At 44.3% G+C, this 18,302-nt stretch overlaps 1 protein-coding gene across 4 annotated transcripts in view; it reads right to left on the bottom strand.

Annotated features, from left to right (window-relative positions):
• Positions 1-2,587: 2,587 nt before the first annotated feature.
• The window catches only part of SLC35D4 (solute carrier family 35 member D4), a 221,031-nt gene continuing 205,316 nt past the window's right edge, over positions 2,588-18,302 (bottom strand). Inside the window, exon 14 of one of the 4 annotated variants that reach the window (XM_075314451.1) lies at positions 2,588-5,330. In XM_075314451.1, the coding sequence (XP_075170566.1) occupies positions 5,223-5,330 (108 nt within the window). In that variant the 3' untranslated portion in view covers positions 2,588-5,222. The remainder of the gene's footprint in view (positions 5,331-18,302) is intronic. The other 3 variants (XM_075314452.1, XM_075353352.1, XR_012724292.1) reach the window with 3 other exon arrangements.

Raw genomic sequence — 18,302 nt, 5'->3', positions numbered from 1 at the left:
GACAATAATGTGCAAGAATCAGTGACGAAGTTGAAGTTACGCAGGGGATGGATATTTCAGCAAGACAATGATCCAAAACACCGCTCCAAATCTACTCAGGCATTCATGCAGAGGAACAATAACAATGTTCTGGATTGGCCATCCCAGTCCCCAGACATGAATATCATTGAAAATCTGTGGGATGATTTGAAGCGTGCTGTCCATGCTCGGCGACCATCAAACTTAACTGAACTGGAATTTTTTTGTAAACAGGAATGGTCAAATATACCTTCATCCAGGATCCAGAAACTCATTAAAAGCTACAGGAAGCGACTAGAGGCTGTTATTTTTGCAAAAGGAGGATGTACAAAATATTAATGTCACTTTTATGTTGAGGTGCCCATAGTTTTGCATCGGTCACATTTTGTTTAAATGGGGATTGCACATTTTCTGTTAGTACAATAAACCTCATTTCAATCCAGAAATATTACTCAGGCCATCAGTTATTAGATATATGAAACTGAAATAGCTGTTGCAAAAACCTAAATTGTTATAAAGAAAAAAGGTTAACATTAATAGGGGTGCCCAAATTTTTTCATATGACTGTATGTAAAAAACAAAAGAAACAAGAATTAACCTTTTCACTGCCAGATTTATTTATTTTTTTAATTGTTAGCTTCTGCACCTCTGGTAGCCAGGACAATTTTCTCACGTTTGATATGTATAGATAAAACCAGAGTTTAAAAAAATAATAATATAAAATTCCTACTAAATCCCTATATCTATATAATTTTTGAAAACAGACACTTAGCATCTTCCTCAAATGTGCTAGTTGTTCATACATACAACATTTAGCTATTTTTACAAGCACCTGCATTCATAGGTCTGAACTGCAAAGTTTAAAAAAGGAACAAATTTAAAAAAAACACAGGGATTACACATCTTAAAAGGGAACCTGTTAGGTCCAATATGGACCCAGAACCACAAGCAGTTCTTGGTGCATATTGCTAATTCCTGCCTAACCGTCCCTGTATACACTAGAATAGATCAAGAGATCTTTAGGAAAAGTATTTCTAAAGATATTACATTGTATGCTAATAAGCGAGGGGACTAGTCCCCTGGGCGTTAGTTCCCCTGGCTAGTCGACTCCATTAGCATGTAAGTACGCCCCTGTGGTTCTGCTATCATGCTAATGAATGTGCAGCGTCCGAGGATGATCTCACTCACCTCTCCCGCTGCTATTGCCATCTGACACTGGATTTCGGCTCAGTGCGCCTAACCCCGGAGTTCCTCAGGTGGGGGAAAAGAGTACCACTTTTGATAGAGTGACAACACCACCCCTCTTCCTCCCCCTTGACACTGTGGGTTGCCAGTTGGTGCCCAGCCCTTGGGAGGGGGGATATGAAGCATAGCTGGGAAGGACAGGGTTCACCACAGCTCTGCAGGCCTTGATTAGGAGTGCACCTGCAGTGTTTTGCTAAAGAACCAGGAAATAGGTTCAGCGCCTGTGACTGGTGAGTCAGTCTGCTGGATGCAGCAGAGGGGAATGGGTAGCCTCATGAATGACCAGCCAAGATGTGAGCTGTTGCTGGGAGAGAGACATGTAAGGGTCTCTATCTGAATGGAATGACTAAGGAGTCAGTTTTTGATACACTGTCCACCTTTAAATGGTCTGTTTCCGCTCTAGTACCAGAGAGTGTGAGAGCTGGAGAAATCTCATACTGATCTATGTATGGGTGTACACCTCCATACAGATGATCTCCAGATCTTTCAGGTTTCGGAGCTGTTGCTAGGTAAAATTGAGTTTAAGCTCAGTTCTATTTTGATTTCATCTGACCACATGACCTTCTCCCATGCCTCCTCTGGATCATCCATATGGTCACTGGTAATATGTCAAATGGGATGGTAATCTTTCAGACTTTGGTCTCAGCTCTTTTCAGGTCATTGCCAGATCTTCCCGTGTAGTTCTAGGCTGATTCCTGATCTCTCTCAAAATCATCCTTAACCCATGAAGCACGATCTTGAATGGAGCCCCAGACCGAGTAATATTGACGGTCATTTTATGTTTCTTCCATTTTCTAATAATAGCCCCAACAGTTGTTTCCTTTTCCCCAAGCTGCTTGCCTATTGTCCTGTAGTCTATTCCAGTCTTGTGCAGGTCTACCTACAATTTTGTCCCTGGTGTCCTTAGACAGCTTTTTTGTCTTTGCCATGATGAAGAGATAAGAGTGTGATTGATTGGGTGTGTGGGACAGGTGTGTTTTATACTACAGGTAACTAGTGCAAACAGGTGCAATTAATACAGGGAATGAGTGCAGAGGAGAGCTTCTTAAAGAAAAGAGCCAGAATTCTTACTGATTGGTAGGTGATTAAATATTTATTTTATGTAATAAACTGCAAATTATTTAAAAATCATACAATGTGATTTTCTGTATTTTGTTTTTGTATTCTGTCTGTCACAGTTGAAGTGTGCCTATGATAAAAATTACAGACCTCTCCATTCTTTGTAGATGGGAAAACTTGCAAAATCAGATAGACAGCCTATCAAATACTCGTGTGTGTGTGTGTGTGTGTGTGTGTGTGTGTGTGTGTGTGTGTATGTATAAACACACGCACACAGCTATAGTTGTTTATTCACTAGGGCATTTGTTCACATGCTCCACAGTATTGCTCTCTGATAATGATGGCCGTTGTGAATAACAAGACAAAAAACTTTCTAAAAGGATTTATCTCAGACCTAAATGAAGGGATAAATAATTCAGTATTTACCTTAACATATATAAAAAGAATTTTTCCACTGGAAGAGGAGGTCCATAGCATTTGAAACCTCATTCTGCAAAAGGTCTGTGTAGCTCATTAAGGTGTGCATGTGCAGATACTGTAGTGCTGTCGAAGCTTTCACACAGACACATAAAATTATGAAATATATTTTAATCAATACATAGACATATGAATTTAATAAAATATGCTATTAGATAGCAGATTCAGTACATACACAAATTCTATTCTGATATATACAGAGACAATATTCAAGCACCCTAAACAATGTGTCATGGCGATTTAGAACATTTACACTGATTAAAAACCGTCCACCTACCGCACTTTTCATGATTGTATCATTAGTTCAACATAAAACACACACATTTTTTTATATATATATACATTTTCTTTTTATTTGTATACATAAGTGCAGATTTTGTTTTGTAACCTTAAGGTGCATTTAGGTCTCACGATTATTGGGAATTAGTATTCCTAGGAAACCCCTCTTCCAATGACCGTGCAGTATGAACAGGCTGCCGATCACCTGATGAAAGAGCAAAATGGTCGTTTGTTGGGTGAAATTATTTTTTCGGCTGTCTTATAAAGAAAAAAGAAAAAAAAAAGATCATTCTCTGCACCAGATTGGCCTGGATATACAGAACCTGTGCTGCTGGGAATGAGGACACGCTGACCGATCTATTACTGATATTTCTGTGCACATATTAAATGTTTTTGATAAAATACTTTTGTCTAACTTTACACTACCTAAAGTTGGCTTCTTCTGCGCTAAAATTTGGCACAATTTTGATGTAAAGTATTGCTTTCTTTAATAAACAAGAAAATAGAAATGTAAAGAACACATAATTCTGGTGAAATCTAGTTTAGTAAATCTTACCCTTTAAAGGGAATCTGTCAGCAGTTTTTGTTAAATAATCTGATAGCAGCATAACATAGTGCAAGAAAGTCTGGGCTGCTTGGTGTAGGTTTTCATAGAATACATGTTTAGTCTAATGTAGATGCAGCAGAGCTAAGAGAAAGGCCCCCTTAACATATTCATATAATAAACGGCCGTGTAAAACCAGAACCAGCGTGATCAATGGTTTTCATCCATGTGCCATCTGGTATGGCTAAATCAAAAAGGATTACAAAGCTTCTCCTATACATCCAATATTAAACACTTACAGCACATGGATGCCATCGTGTGTGCTGTATGTCATTTTTACAGATCCATAGACTTGTGTTGGCCCTTGTCATCCGTGCTGCCAGAACACCCCCCCACCCCCTCAAAAAAAAACCTGACATGTTTCATTGTGGTTCACATGGATACACAGTCAGTGCGACAACACGTACATGTGAGTATCCCCATTAGTTATAAAGGGTATGTGTGGTATCTATGGAAAAAACAGAAGCCATACATACCGGAACCACGGACATGTGAAGGATGTCTTAAACTGTGTAAAAATACACAGACACCTAACTGGAAAGTTCGTGTGTACACATTACATTGTGAACAAGCTGCTAATTAGTGGTGGTGGAGGAGGGACAGTGACACAGGTTATCTTGACTGCCTATCCTGGGATCTGTAGTCCACTAATCTTCTACCTGGAAAATGCTGATTGCATTGATACTACAATACAGGCTAATAAGTAGCACATCCCTGGAATCAGACTCTTGTGCCCCATATTATGCTTTTCTCAGATTGAATAGCAAAAACCTGCTGACAAATTCCCTTTATAGTGCAATAAGTGTATAATGCAATTTATGTTTAAATAAATCTTAGTGAAAACATTTTTTTGATGGTCATTATACCTAAAAAGTGGCCAAAAACCATAACCGTTTTCCAGTAAACTATCATTACACATTTTACTCCATATTAGCCAGTACAGTCTCATGCAATCTTGCCATAAACCATTAATGATCCTGACAGATAAATCTTGTCTAGGTGGGAGCAATGTGTCAAAGATCCATAGTCTGTAGACTTTCGACCATCAGAAAACATGGACCATACAATACCAGTTTGTCATTAGACATCTAAAACATTTATTTATTGGAAAATGCAATTTAACCATTTTGTTTTAAAGCTTTTGTTTTGATCAATAAAACAAATATTTATAAAAACAAAAAATGAACTTATTCCTAAATCGTGTTTTTGGAAAAATAAATTAATGGACACCTTAAGCGAGTGGATGGAATCTGTCGGAAACAACTGCCAGGAGTGAAACAATCTTAAATGTAGAATTTCTCTATAAACCGTAACATATTACCACCTCGACATTATTAAGACAGAACATAGGCAGCTCTTACTCGGTGTGTTTCCATATTTTCCCATCATGGCTGTACACTGCCATTTGCCTTATCTACGGAGTTTCCAGGTACAGTCCGTTTTCGTGTAATAGAGACCGCTATCACTTTAGCACTCTTCACTATCACATATTATGAAACAGTCAATAGATCAAATCTAAGATCAAGCTTGCTTGAGGATGTCAAGGAAAATGTAAAATCTGTAAAAAATGGCTTTGTGAATATCCTCTCATGCACCTGTCCTCTCTGTATACACAAGGAGAGCCTCTCCGAGAGCGCATGTCAGGAAACTGCCAAAAGAAACACAAAAAAATTACAAGTAATGAAAAAGTGGAATAAGAAAGTCCCCTTTTGCAGCAGTTATTAAAATACAAGTACCAACATTGGTTTGACGTCCATTGAAATTTTGGTCCAGTTTAACTATAACTAATTTGCTAGTAATAAAATAAAAGATCAATATTAAATTGGTCAGCATTTATGGAAACCCCTTAAGACACACAAAATTTGAGGTGGTCTTCACCCATGCCTTTACTTCAAATATTAACCTGATTGGGTTCTTAGGGTACTTTCACACTTGCGTCCAGCGCAGTCTGTCACTATGGAGAATAGAGCAGTCTGTTAACGCACTGCTCTATTCTCCATACACTTGTATGGACGACGCACTGTAACGCAAGTGTCAGCGTTGCATCTGCTGGACGACGCAGCGTCGTTATTTTGACGCTGCATCGGGCGGAAGCAACGCAGCATGTAACTTTTTTGAGTGGCGGAAACCTTTATTTTTCACTGCGCATGCATTTTTTTTTTTTTTTTTTAAAAAATCACAGAAACTTTAATTTGTTTCTCGGTGGCCGAACATTCAACTGAGCGCCTGGCCGCCGGCATGTGAGAGCGCTCAGCTGAGTGCCCGGCCGCCGGCATGTGAGCGCTCAGCTGAGCGCCCGGCCGTCGGCTATTTAGAGCGATCAGCTGAGCGCCTTGTCGCCGGCATGTGAGAGGGCTCAACTGAGCGCCCGGCCGTCGGCTATTTAGAGCGATCAGCTGAGCGCCCGGCCGCCGGCATGTGAGAGCGATCAGCTGAGCGCCCGGGCGCCGGGTGATCAGCTGATCGTTCACAATAGTCTGCTGCCGGTAAAACTGTAAAGAAGAAAAAAAAATAAATAAATGAAAAAAAAAAAAAAGCTTTCCGTTGTTTTGTACACAACGCAATGCAACGGATGCCGTTCAACGCAAGTGTGAAACTAGCCTTAGGCTTTAGGAAGCAGCTATAGAACCAACATTATTCAAAATAACATTCAGATACCTTAGTGAAGATTTACTAAAACTAAACAAATCTAATTTTGACCTGGCCTCAAACAAAATGGCCTGCGGAAAAGTCGGGTATATAGTATTTCACTAAACCCCATAGCAGATATCTACAAGAAACATTAAAGTTGATCAAAAGAAGAACAAAATATTTAAACCCTTAAAGAAAAGGTATATTTTGGCCTTAAAGGGAATTAGTCAGAAGGATTTCACAACTAAAACTATTTAAGTGCATTTCATTCTTTCAAAAACAAATCCAGCAATCGTTTTACATAGCCAGTCAATTTGTACATTACGGAGAAAATCAGTATTTGAAGTGATGTGCAAATGAGGCTGTAGATCTAAAGACCCCATCACTCCAGCGCTATTCCCACCCATGATAGCCTCTCTGAGTATGACTGACTGCTCCTTTGCTGAAAGTCACACAGGACAGGAGCTCATGCAAAAGAAAAAAAAAAAAACAAGAAAAAGAAAAGCGCTCCTGTGTGTAAAACCGCTGATGATCAAAGTGCAGATAGGAGACTATGCACTCACCTTTGAGAGTTGTGCTGACAGGCACAACTCTGGTGTACCATGATAATGCAATCTCCTTGTCCGCGGTCTGCCGACGGGTTAATACAGGTCAGAACGCCGGTGTCCTGAACTCCAATGAGCGCTCGCTCTGGAAGTATAGTAACCGCAGCTCAAGCGGTCACTGCTCCTGCAAAGCGCTGCTGGATGAATCGGGGACAGGATCGCTAAAGGATGATGTGTCACAGGATCTCTCTCACAGGTTGATCCCTATGTTGTGCTGCTGCACCGGCCGCTGCCTCCCAGCGGGAGCTGAATATAACAATAGGATATAAAGAAAAACAGCGGTGTCCGGGCGCTGCACAAAATCAGGCTGTAAGAGGGAGGAGATTTAACTATTCAATTAAACTAATTGCACAACGTGCTTTCGGGAGGTTAGGTCCCCTTCATCAGGTGATTCTTTAATTAAATAGTTAAATCTCCTCCCTGTTACAACCTGATTTTGAGCCCGGACACTGCTGTTTTTCTTTATATCCTGCAGGATAGGAGGTGTCAGTCAAGCAGGAGGAGGATGTGCTGGGCGGGCAATAGAGCTGGAATTACAGAGGCTTCTGATCTACAATTGTTCTTCAGCCTCATTTGCATATCAATTAGAATCCTTATTTCTCATTAACGGATGAATAGCTGGACTTGTCCTTTAAAGAGCTACATGCCCTTATAAATAGTGGCAATAACCATGTTAACTAAAGATGAGCAAATCTTTTCAAATTCACTGACTGCGCTGAATTTTTCCAAACATTTGTTTTGCGGAAAATAAATCTGAGCGAACTGCATAATTAATTAAAAAGTCTTTTTGTTTTGAAAATACATCTAGCATCTAGAAATACATCTGAAATAAATGAAACACGTTTTAGGCTCCGTAATGCAAACACAGTCTTTTTAGTGTCCAAATGACTTCAACTTATCCGGCTAGGAGAAAACTGATGGTAACTAACAGGACCTAATAGTATATTTAACAACACATTGCAGTATCAGACTTTTTAGGGTACCTAATTTGTATAAACTGTAAAAAATTGACCCCTTTTTTTTGGGGGTGGGGAGGTTGATGTATGCATTTGTTAGTTATAGACAGTGCATTTTTACACGGTTGTGGCATTTTTTACACGGTTAGGTGCAACAATCACTGTTTGGGGAGTATAAAAGAACTTTGCACTGTGCTAAATACAGAATGATAGCATTTTCATAAGTCATTAAAAAGATTAATTAAAATAGGGAGAGAAAACAGGTGTATTGTACTGTATTGAATGTGAAGTAATGGCTTCTCTTCTAAAAATGATCCCTTTTTTAGGGTTTGCAATTGGTTTGCTAATCAAAGACTGATTAGGCAATTACAAAGGCTATTAAATCCACTTCCAAAAAGCATCCCCTTTTTTCTAGAGACAAGCCAGAAATACTGTTTTGAATGTAAGAAATTATGGCTTGTTGTCTCCAAACATTTAAAAATAAATTAGCCTTATTTTGAGAGTAAGTAGTTTCTTGTTGGTATAAAAACATGACAGTACCTTTCCCAGCATCAGTAACGCTGTGTAGCAGTAAAACACAGAGGACAGCCAGAAGGTGTGTGGATAAAGAGTGGCTGCGGCAAGCGCGGCTTAGTTAGGCCTAAGCCACACAGCGAGAAAATCGGTGCGAGTGGAGTGCGATAAAACATCGCATTCCACTCGGACCAATTCTAGCCTGTGTGTCAGCGCACATGAGCAATTATTTTCTCAGCCCTAAATCGGACCGAGAAAACAATCGCCGCATGCTGCAATTGTAATGCGAGACTCTTTTCTCTCGCACCCATTCAAGTGAATGGGGCGAGAGAGAAATCGCACTGCACTTGCGGTAGTCTGGTGTACTGCGAGTGCAGGGCGAGAATGGCAATAGCCGGCTACGGAGGAGAGAGGAAGAGAAATCCCTCCCTCCCCTCCCCAGATCCGGCCCGCCCCCCGCAGCTGAGGTCTGCTCGCACAGTCGGACCACAGTCGCAGGGATACTAGCATGACACTCGGCTCCTGCTGTGCGGTCAGCACGAGCTCAGTGTCATGCGAGCATCGCACTAGTGCCCCTTGTGGCCCCGGCCTTAGAAAGTGAAAATGGGGCAGATAAAAAGTGTTTGGCAGTTTAGTCCGTTAACTAATAATGATGTGCTATGGTCCTTTCAATTTCATAATGTATTTTTCCATTTTTGCACAAGAATACGGCTTTAAAAAAACAACAACACACAAATATGTATGTATGTATAGCTGAAACCAGAAGTTTACATGCATCTAAAAAGACACATATGCGTGTTTTTTGCACTATCTTTATATTTGCCAAATGGCAAATTAATGAGAGGGAGAGAATGTTTTACGGCATTTTTATTACTTTCTGCAAAGTAAAAAGTTTACATAACATTTCATTAGTATTTGGTACCATTGCCTTTACACTGTATGACTTGGGTCAAACGTTTTGGCTCTCCTTCCACAAGCTTCTCACAATAGTTGATAGGAATTTGGGTCCATTCCTCCTGACTAGTGATGAGCGGATTTGCAGATAACCGGGACTGGGTGATCTTGGTGATCCGGTTTCTAAAATCTGGATCCGGGTCCCATATAAGTCTATGGGAACGAGAATCCGACGATTAAATATGGTGGTAGAAGGGATAGGGGGATGGGAGCAGGCACACTGTACTTACTGTACTTACTAAAGTAGGAGCTTTTTTAACAATGAATTTTATGTGCTGTGAAAGAATAGATTTAAGTTTGGCATTCTGGTACAAGATAGGCAAGTTTTTTTATCTAATTTTTTATTTGATCAAATTGAGGGCTGTAGGTAGTAACACAAGGTAAAAATTGTGACCTAAAATTGTCTCGTTTTTTTATTTTTTTTCTACAAGAATGTCTTGTTTATTCATTTCATTAACCTTTTTTTTTTTTTTTTTTTTTGCTCTATCAATCATCCACCCAGGGTATGTCCAATCTTTCAGCCTTAATTCCAGTAATCCCAGTTCTTTTTGTAGAACATGGTAAGAGGAAGAATTTCTTTTTATTCTAACCCTCTCCCAAAGGAATATTTCGATAAATTATTTTTTATAGTATGAAGTAGCCAATAAAGTAGTGCTACCTGACAATTCTTTGCGAAAGGGGGAAAAAAAGCTCATAATTTAAGAGATTCCTGGTCTCCTAGCCTATTTTGCATGGAGACTGCTCCCAATAGAACGTGGCTGGACACCCCCAGTTTTTTCATTCTATCTGTATGTGCTGCAGCATCAAAAACCTTTTCTTCATTAGTCACTTTAAAAAATTATCAAATAAAAAAACTATATCAATTGTAATACGTTTGTTGCATAAATCATTACTTGCAGTTGTTGCAACCTTCAATATGTCGGCTGCACTAAAAATCCAATAAAAATCCTCATTTAGCGACATCTCTTGGATGCTCGCAACAAATTGGTCACTAAACGCTATGTATGTGGCTGCCAGGCACTTCTCTATCGCACACTTACGAGGTGTTGCTTTATGTGGTTTTAGGCACAGAGAAAGTCCAACCATCACTGCGTGGAGCTGATCAAAAGAAAACTTTTGAATCGTGAAGCCTAGTGATGGTCACCCTGCAGACGAGGAGCCTGTTAGCTTTGAACATTAACAAGATTCTTTATTTCATTATAATTAAAGATAATTTTTTTGAATTTTATTATGGGTTACTCTTGTACTTTGGAGCATTTGTCTCTTCCTCCTAACCAATTCCCCACCTTCTCTTTCTTGTTTGACTTGTGTCTAACTTTGATTCCTCTGATTGGTTTGAATTTCACACATGATCAAGAGGATGTGACGTATAATGCCACTAACATGAGCTTTATTTCAGAAACAATGAATAAAGAATATCCGAAATGCGACTACTTTTGACTTAACTTGTCATTTTCCTGGATAATTTTTCACTGTCATCACATGATTTTTAACATGTCGTGAATAAACATGAATTTTTTAAGAAGTCTGGTTGCTGGATTCCTACTCTTGAAGCTTTTTCCTGTCTGCAGTATATCAGTAAAATAGATTTTAGATTATATATATATATATATATATACACATACATATATATATATATATATATATATATATATATATATATATAAGAGAATTTTGTTTACTTACCGTAAATTCTTTTTCTTATAGTTCCGTAATGGGAGACCCAGACCATGGGTGTATAGCTTCTGCCTCCGGAGGACACACAAAGTACTACACTAAAAAGTGTAGCTCCTCCCTCCGAGCATATACACCCCCTGGATAACCAAATATAGCCAGTTTAGTGCAAAAGCTGAAGGAGAATAGCCACCCACAAGTAGAGATAGAGCAAAAAACCGGAACAACCGGAGCCTCTGTCTACAACAACAGCCGGTGATAACACGCGGAACAAGAAACTGCCAACAGGCAACAGGGAGGGTGCTGGGTCTCCCATTACGGAACTATAAGAAAAAGAATTTATGGTAAGTAAACAAAATTCTCTTTTCCTTCATCGTTCCTATGGGAGACCCAGACCATGGGACGTCTCAAAGCAGTCCATGGGTGGGAAATAAACAGAAAAACTGAGAAGTAGGCAAAAACTAACTTCACAAATGGGCGACAGCCGCCTGAAGGATGAGTCTGCCCAAGCTCGCTTCTGCCGAAGCATGAGCATGCACTTGGTAGTGCTTCGAAAAGGTGTGCAGACTAGACCAAGTGGCAGCCTGACAGACCTGCTGAGCCGTAGCCTGGTGCCTGAAAGCCCAAGAGGCACCGACAGCTCTGCTCGAGTGTGCCTTGATCCCCGGCGGGGGAGGCACTTGAATACACCGGTAGGCATCAGAGATGGCCGACCTAATCCAACGAGCCAGGGTCGGTTTAGAAGCCAAGAGGCCCTTGCGACGACCTGTGGTCAGCACAAAAAGAGAGGTGCACCGCCTAAGAATAGCGGTGCGTGACACATAGATCCGGAGCGCCCGCACCAGATCTAAAGTATGCAACGCTTTTTCAAAGCGATGAACAGGAGCCGGACAAAAGGAAGGCAATGAAATGTCCTGGTTAAGGTGGAAAGGAGATACCACCTTAGGGAGAAAGTCCGGAGTCGGACGGAGAACAACCTTGTCTTGATGAAAAATCAAAAAAGGTGACTCCGAAGAGAGAGCAGCTAAATCGGAGACTCTCCTGAGGGAAGTTATGGCCACTAAAAAGACGACTTTCTGTGAAAAACGAAACAAAGAAACCTCCCTAAGAGGCTCAAAGGGGGGTTTCTGTAAGGCCGTGAGGACCAGATTAAGGTCCCAGGGATCCAACGGCCGCCGGTAAGGCGGAATGATGTGAGATGCGCCCTGCATAAAAGGTGCGCACCTGAGCCAGCCGGGCGATACGCCACTGGAACAACACTGACAGAGCCGAGACCTGTCCCTTGAGGGAATTGAGGGATAGTCCTAGCTGCAGACCGGACTGTAGAAAGGACAGGATGGTCGGCAAGGAAAAAGGCCAAGGGGCATGGCCGGAAGACCGACACCAGGACAGGAAAATTCTCCAAGTCCTGTGATAAATTTTGGCAGAGGAAGACTTCCGAGCCTGAGTCAAAGTTGAGATGACTTCGGGAGGAATGCCGGAAGCCGTCAAGATCCAGGACTCAAGAGCCACACCGTCAATCTGAGAGCCGCAGAATTCTGGCGGAAAAACGGACCTAGTGAGAGAAGGTCTGGGCGGTCCGGGAGATGCCACGGCACCTCTACGGACAGATGGAGCAGGTCTGGGTACCAAGCTCGTCTGGGCCAGTCTGGAGCAATGAGGATGACCCGACGGCCCTCCATTCTGATCTTGCGCAGGACTCTGGGCAAGAGAGCTAGAGGGGGAAACATGTAAGACAGACGAAACTGGGACCAATCCTGAACCAGCGCGTCCGCTGCAAAGGCCTGAGGATCGTGGGAGTGAGCCACGTAAACCGGGACCTTGTTGTTGTGCCGGGATGCCATTAGATCCACTTCCGGAGTGTCCCACTTGCGGCAGATTGACCGAAACACTGCCGGATGCAGAGCCCACTCGCCGCTGTCCACGGTTTGACGGCTGAGATAATCTGCCTCCCAGTTTTCTACGCCTGGGATGTGTACTGCGGATATGGTGGACTTGGAGTCCTCCGTCCACTGAAGGATGCGTTGAACCTCCAACATTGCCAGGCGGCTGCGAGTCCCGCCCTGGTGATTGATGTAGGCAACTGCTGTCGCGTTGTCTGACTGGACTCGAATGTGCTTGCCCGCCAACAGGTGGTGAAAGGCTACGAGAGCTAGGAGCACAGCTCTGATTTCCAGCACATTGATCGAGAGGGCTGATTCGGACGGAGTCCAAGTGCCCTGTGCTCGGTGGTGGAGAATTACTGCTCCCCAGCCGGATAGACTGGCATCCGTGGTGAGGATCACCCAGGACGGGGCCAGGAAGGAGCGTCCCTGAGACAGAGAGAGGGGCCGAAGCCACCACTGAAGAGAGCTCCTGGTCTGTGGCGACAGAGCCACCAACCTGTGCAAGGAAGAAGTCCGCTTGTCCCAACAGCGGAGAATGTCCAGCTGCAGAGGACGCAGATGGAACTGGGCAAAGGGAACCGCTTCCATTGACGCCACCATCTGACCCAGCACCTGCATGAGGTGCCTGATGGAATGACGGCGGGGCCTCAGCAGAGAGCGCACCGCCAGATGGAGGGACTGCTGTTTGACTAAGGGCAGCTTGACAAGTGTCGGCAGAGTCTCGAATTGCATCCCTAGGTACGTGAGTTTCTGGGTCGGAGTCAGAGTGGACTTGGGCAGATTGACAAGCCACCCGAATTGAACAAGAGTGGCGAGAGTGAGCGAGACACTCCGCTGACAGTCTGCACTGGATGAAGCCTTGACTAGAAGGTCGTCCAGGTAAGGAATCACTGCCAACCCCTGGAGGTGCAGAACCGCAACCACTGCTGCCATGACCTTGGTGAATACTCGAGGGGCCGTGGCTAACCCGAAGGGGAGAGCCACGAATTGGAAATGTTCCTCTCCGATTGCAAAACGTAGCCAACGCTGGTGTGAAACTGCATTTGGCACATGCAGATAGGCATCTCTGATGTCGATGGATGCCAGGAAATCTCCTTGGGTCATTGAGGCAATGACTGATCGCAGAGACTCCATGCGAAAATGCCGCACCTGAACATGCTTGTTGAGAAGCTTGAGATCCAGGATGGGCCGGAAGGAACCGTCCTTTTTGGGGACTAGGAAGAGATTTGAGTAGAAACCTCTGAACCGTTCCCGGGCGGGAACCGGTACAATTACTCCGTTGGCCTGCAAGGATGCCACAGCCTGAGAGAAGGCGGCGGCCTTGGAGCAGGGGGGAGTTGACAGAAAAAATCTGTTTGGCGGGCTGGAAGAGAATTCTATCCTGTAGCCGTGGGAGATGATATCCCGCACCCACTGATCGGAGACGTGTTGAAACCACACGTCGCCAAAGTGGGAGAGCCTGCCACCGACCAAGGACGTTGCTGGCTCGGCCAGATAGTCAAGAGGAGGCTGCCTTGGTGGCAGTTGCTCCTGCGGACTTCTGAGGACGCGGCTTCGTGCGCCAGTTGGGCTTCTGGTCCTTGGCTGAGTTAGTGGACGAGGCCGAGGACTTAGAGGACGACCAGTTGGAGGAACGAAAGGAACGAAACCTCGACTGGTTCCTGCCCTGGAGAGGTTTTCTGGGTTTAGTCTGTGGCAAGGAAGTACTCTTCCCGCCAGTAGCTTCCTTAATAATCTCATCCAGTTGTTCACCGAACAGCCTGGACCCAGCAAATGGGAGCCCAGCAATGTACTTCTTTGAAGAATCGTCTGCCTTCCACTCTCGAAGCCACAAGATCCTGCTGATAGCGAGGGAATTAGCCGAAGGCACCGCAGTGCGGTGAGAAGCCTCCAGCATGGCAGACATGGCGTAGGCTGAAAAGGCTGAAGCCTGGGAAGTTAAGGCAACCATTTCGGGCATAGATTCCCTGGTGAGGGAATGCATCTCCTCTAGAGAAGCAGAGATGGCTTTGAGAGCCCACACTGCTGCAAAAGATGGGGAAAACGAGGCCCCTGCCGCCTCATATACAGATTTGGCCAGAAGGTCAACATGGCGGTCAGTGGGATCCTTAAGTGAGGTGCCATCAGCCACTGACACAACTGTCCGGGCTGAGAGTCTAGACACCGGGGGGTCTACCTTTGGTGAGTGAGCCCACTCCTTGACCACCTCAGGTGGAAAAGGAAAACGGTCATCAGAACCACGTTTTGGGAAGCGTTTGTCAGGACAGGCCCTGGGCTTGGTCACAGTGGCCTGAAAACTGGAGTGGTTAAAGAACACACTCCTTGTTCTCTTAGGCAAGGTAAACTGGTGCTTTTCTGCCAGAGAGGGTTGTTCCTCTGATACTGGCGGATTGAGGTCCAGTACAGAATTAATGGATGTAATCAAATCACTAACATCTGCGTCACCCTCGGTCAGATCAATGGGGCACATGGAGGTAGCGTCCGAGCCCCTAGAAAAGACATCCTCCTCGTCCTGCGAGTCAGCTAGTGAATCATAGCCGCGGGACGAGGAAGGAGAGGGGACCCTGCGTCTCCTTTTAGGAGGACGGGGTCTGGGAGCAGATGAAGAATCCTCTGTGAGCTCTGGAGAGCGAGCCGAAGCAGCAGAGGCGCCCTGAGAAGGGGGCTGATGCATGCTCAGCAGAGTCCGGGACAACTCTCCCATGGGGTCGGCAAAGGACTGGGAGATAGACTTAGAGAAGGATTCTACCCAAGCCGGGGGTTCAGCCACCGGGGCCAGAGCAGCCGGAGAGACCACTGGGGAGACTCCAGGCTGAGGCACCACCATGTTAGAGCAGGCATCACAATGTGGATATGTGCTCGGTTCAGGCAGTACGAGCTTACATGCAGTGCATATGGAGTACAGCCTTGAAGCCTTGCTCCTAGTGTGAGACATGCTGCTGAGGTGGGGGCTCTGCTAGAATGACCCCCAGAGAGTGTATAAGAAAGTCCACAACCGAGGATGTGGCTTACCAGACCGTTTGTGTGCCCTCCGGATTCCACAGCTCGGACCCCCAGACAGATGAGCAGAGATGCTGCAGCCAGCGCCGATCAGTGTGAGAACGCTGATAAAATGGCGCCGGAGCGAGGAGAGGGGGCGGAGCTTAGATAAAGAGCGGGATCCGGAGGGCCAAGGAGATATACAGGGGAGGGAAACATCTCCTCAGAGAGGAGTGTCCTCCCCTGTGCTGAACGGCCGGTGGGCGGAGCCGCACTGTCCCCTTGCATGACTGACATGCAGGGGCAGTGAAAACGAAACTAGGCCTCAGCGAAGCCGGGGCCTAAATTTTACAATGCGGCCGGCGCGCAGGCACCCTCGGCGCGGTTCTCTGGTGAAAACCGGAGAACCGGCCGGAAATGTCACAAAGGTTAAATCACACACTCTCCCCAACATTAAAGTGCAAGGGACCCCCCTGACAATAACGTCTCAATACTTAGCTTGTGAGACGCAGGGCCAGGTCCCTGAGGGATGAGTGCTCCGTCCGGCAGGGTCCTGAAAGGGCTGCGGATGGAGACCGGTCTCCTGCAAGGCAGTGAGAACCGTGCTGGCTCCCACTTCAAGCCAGAGCCCGAGGGATGGTGAAGGAGCGCGGCATGTGAGGCTCCAGCCCTGAAATCAACCTTAACAACACCGCCGACACAGTGAGGTGAGAAGGGACATGCCGGGGGTCCAGGCTTGGACCCACTTTTCTTCAAACTCCTTAAAATCAAAAATCAGATGAGAATGCATGTGTGGATGTGTGCCTCCTGAACACAAAGCATTGAACTGGCTATATTTGGTTATCCAGGGGGTGTATATGCTCGGAGGGAGGAGCTACACTTTTTAGTGTAGTACTTTGTGTGTCCTTCGGAGGCAGAAGCTATACACCCATGGTCTGGGTCTCCCATAGGAACGATGAAGAAAATACTAGATGGTAACTGTGTCTCTGTCTCCCAGTCTCTGTCTGTGTGTCGCTGTCTGTCTGTTTCTCAGTCTGTGTCTTTCTTTGTCTGTCTTTCTGTTTCTATCTCTCTGTCTATATTTGTATCAGTCTGTCTTTCTCCATCTCTGTGTCTGTTTGTCTCTATCTCAGTGTCTGTCTCTATGTGTGTGTATGTCTGTCTGTCTCTTTGCCCGGCTATCTCTTTGCCCGGGCTCTCTTTTTCCGGGGCTGTCTCTTTCCGGGGCTGTCTCTTTCCGTCTCACCACCAACATCATATTACCTCACACATAAGCTTCTTATACTAACAGTTTATTTTATTCCTATAGCAAACACTGATAGTTGCTATTAATAGCTATTAGCCTGTATTCAGTTTAATGGAGGCAGGATTTTGGATAGTAACTGTGAAGCGCAGGGTAAAATTTTCCCGTCAAAACATAGTCTATGACGTTCCCTGGGTCACATGGAGTGTCTGTGCAAAATTTTGTGATTGTAAATGCGACGGTGCAAATTCCATTAGCGGACATACACACATACATACATACACTGAGCTATTATATATATACACATATATATATATATATATATATATACACATACATACATATATACAGTTAGGTCCAGAAATATTTGGACAGTGACACAAGTTTTGTTATTTTAGCTGTTTACAAAAACATGTTCAGAAATACAATTATATATATAATATGGGGTGAAAGTGCACACTCCCAGCTGCAATATGAGAGTTTTCACATCCAAATCGGAGAAAGGGTTTAGGAATCATAGCTCTGTAATGCATAGCCTCCTCTTTTTCAAGGGACCAAAAGTAATTGGACAAGGGACTCTAAGGGCTGCAATTAACTCTGAAGGCGTCTCCCTCGTTAACCTGTAATCAATGAAGTAGTTAAAAGGTCTGGGGTTGATTACAGGTGTGTGGTTTTGCATTTGGAAGCTGTTGCTGTGACCAGACAACATGCGGTCTAAGGAACTCTCAATTGAGGTGAAGCAGAACATCCTGAGGCTGAAAAAAAAAGAAAAAATCCATCAGAGAGATAGCAGACATGCTTGGAGTAGCAAAATCAACAGTCGGGTACATTCTGAGAAAAAAGGAATTGACTGGTGAGCTTGGGAACTCAAAAAGGCCTGGGCGTCCACGGATGACAACAGTGGCGGATGATCGCCGCATACTTTCTTTGGTGAAGAAGAACCCATTCACAACATCAACTGAAGTCCAGAACACTCTCAGTGAAGTAGGTGTATCTGTCTCTAAGTCAATAGAAAAGAGAAGACTCCATGAAAGTAAATACAAAGGGTTCACATCTAGATGCAAACCATTCATCAATTCCAAAAATAGACAGGCCAGACTTAAATGTGCTGAAAAACACCTCATAAAGCCAGCTCAGTTCTGGAAAAGTATTCTATGGACAGATGAGACAAAGATCAAC

Source organism: Anomaloglossus baeobatrachus, chromosome 6, assembly GCF_048569485.1.
Source record: "Anomaloglossus baeobatrachus isolate aAnoBae1 chromosome 6, aAnoBae1.hap1, whole genome shotgun sequence".
Lineage (NCBI taxonomy): Eukaryota > Metazoa > Chordata > Amphibia > Anura > Aromobatidae > Anomaloglossus > Anomaloglossus baeobatrachus.
This window is presented reverse-complemented; position numbering and strand designations above follow the sequence as displayed.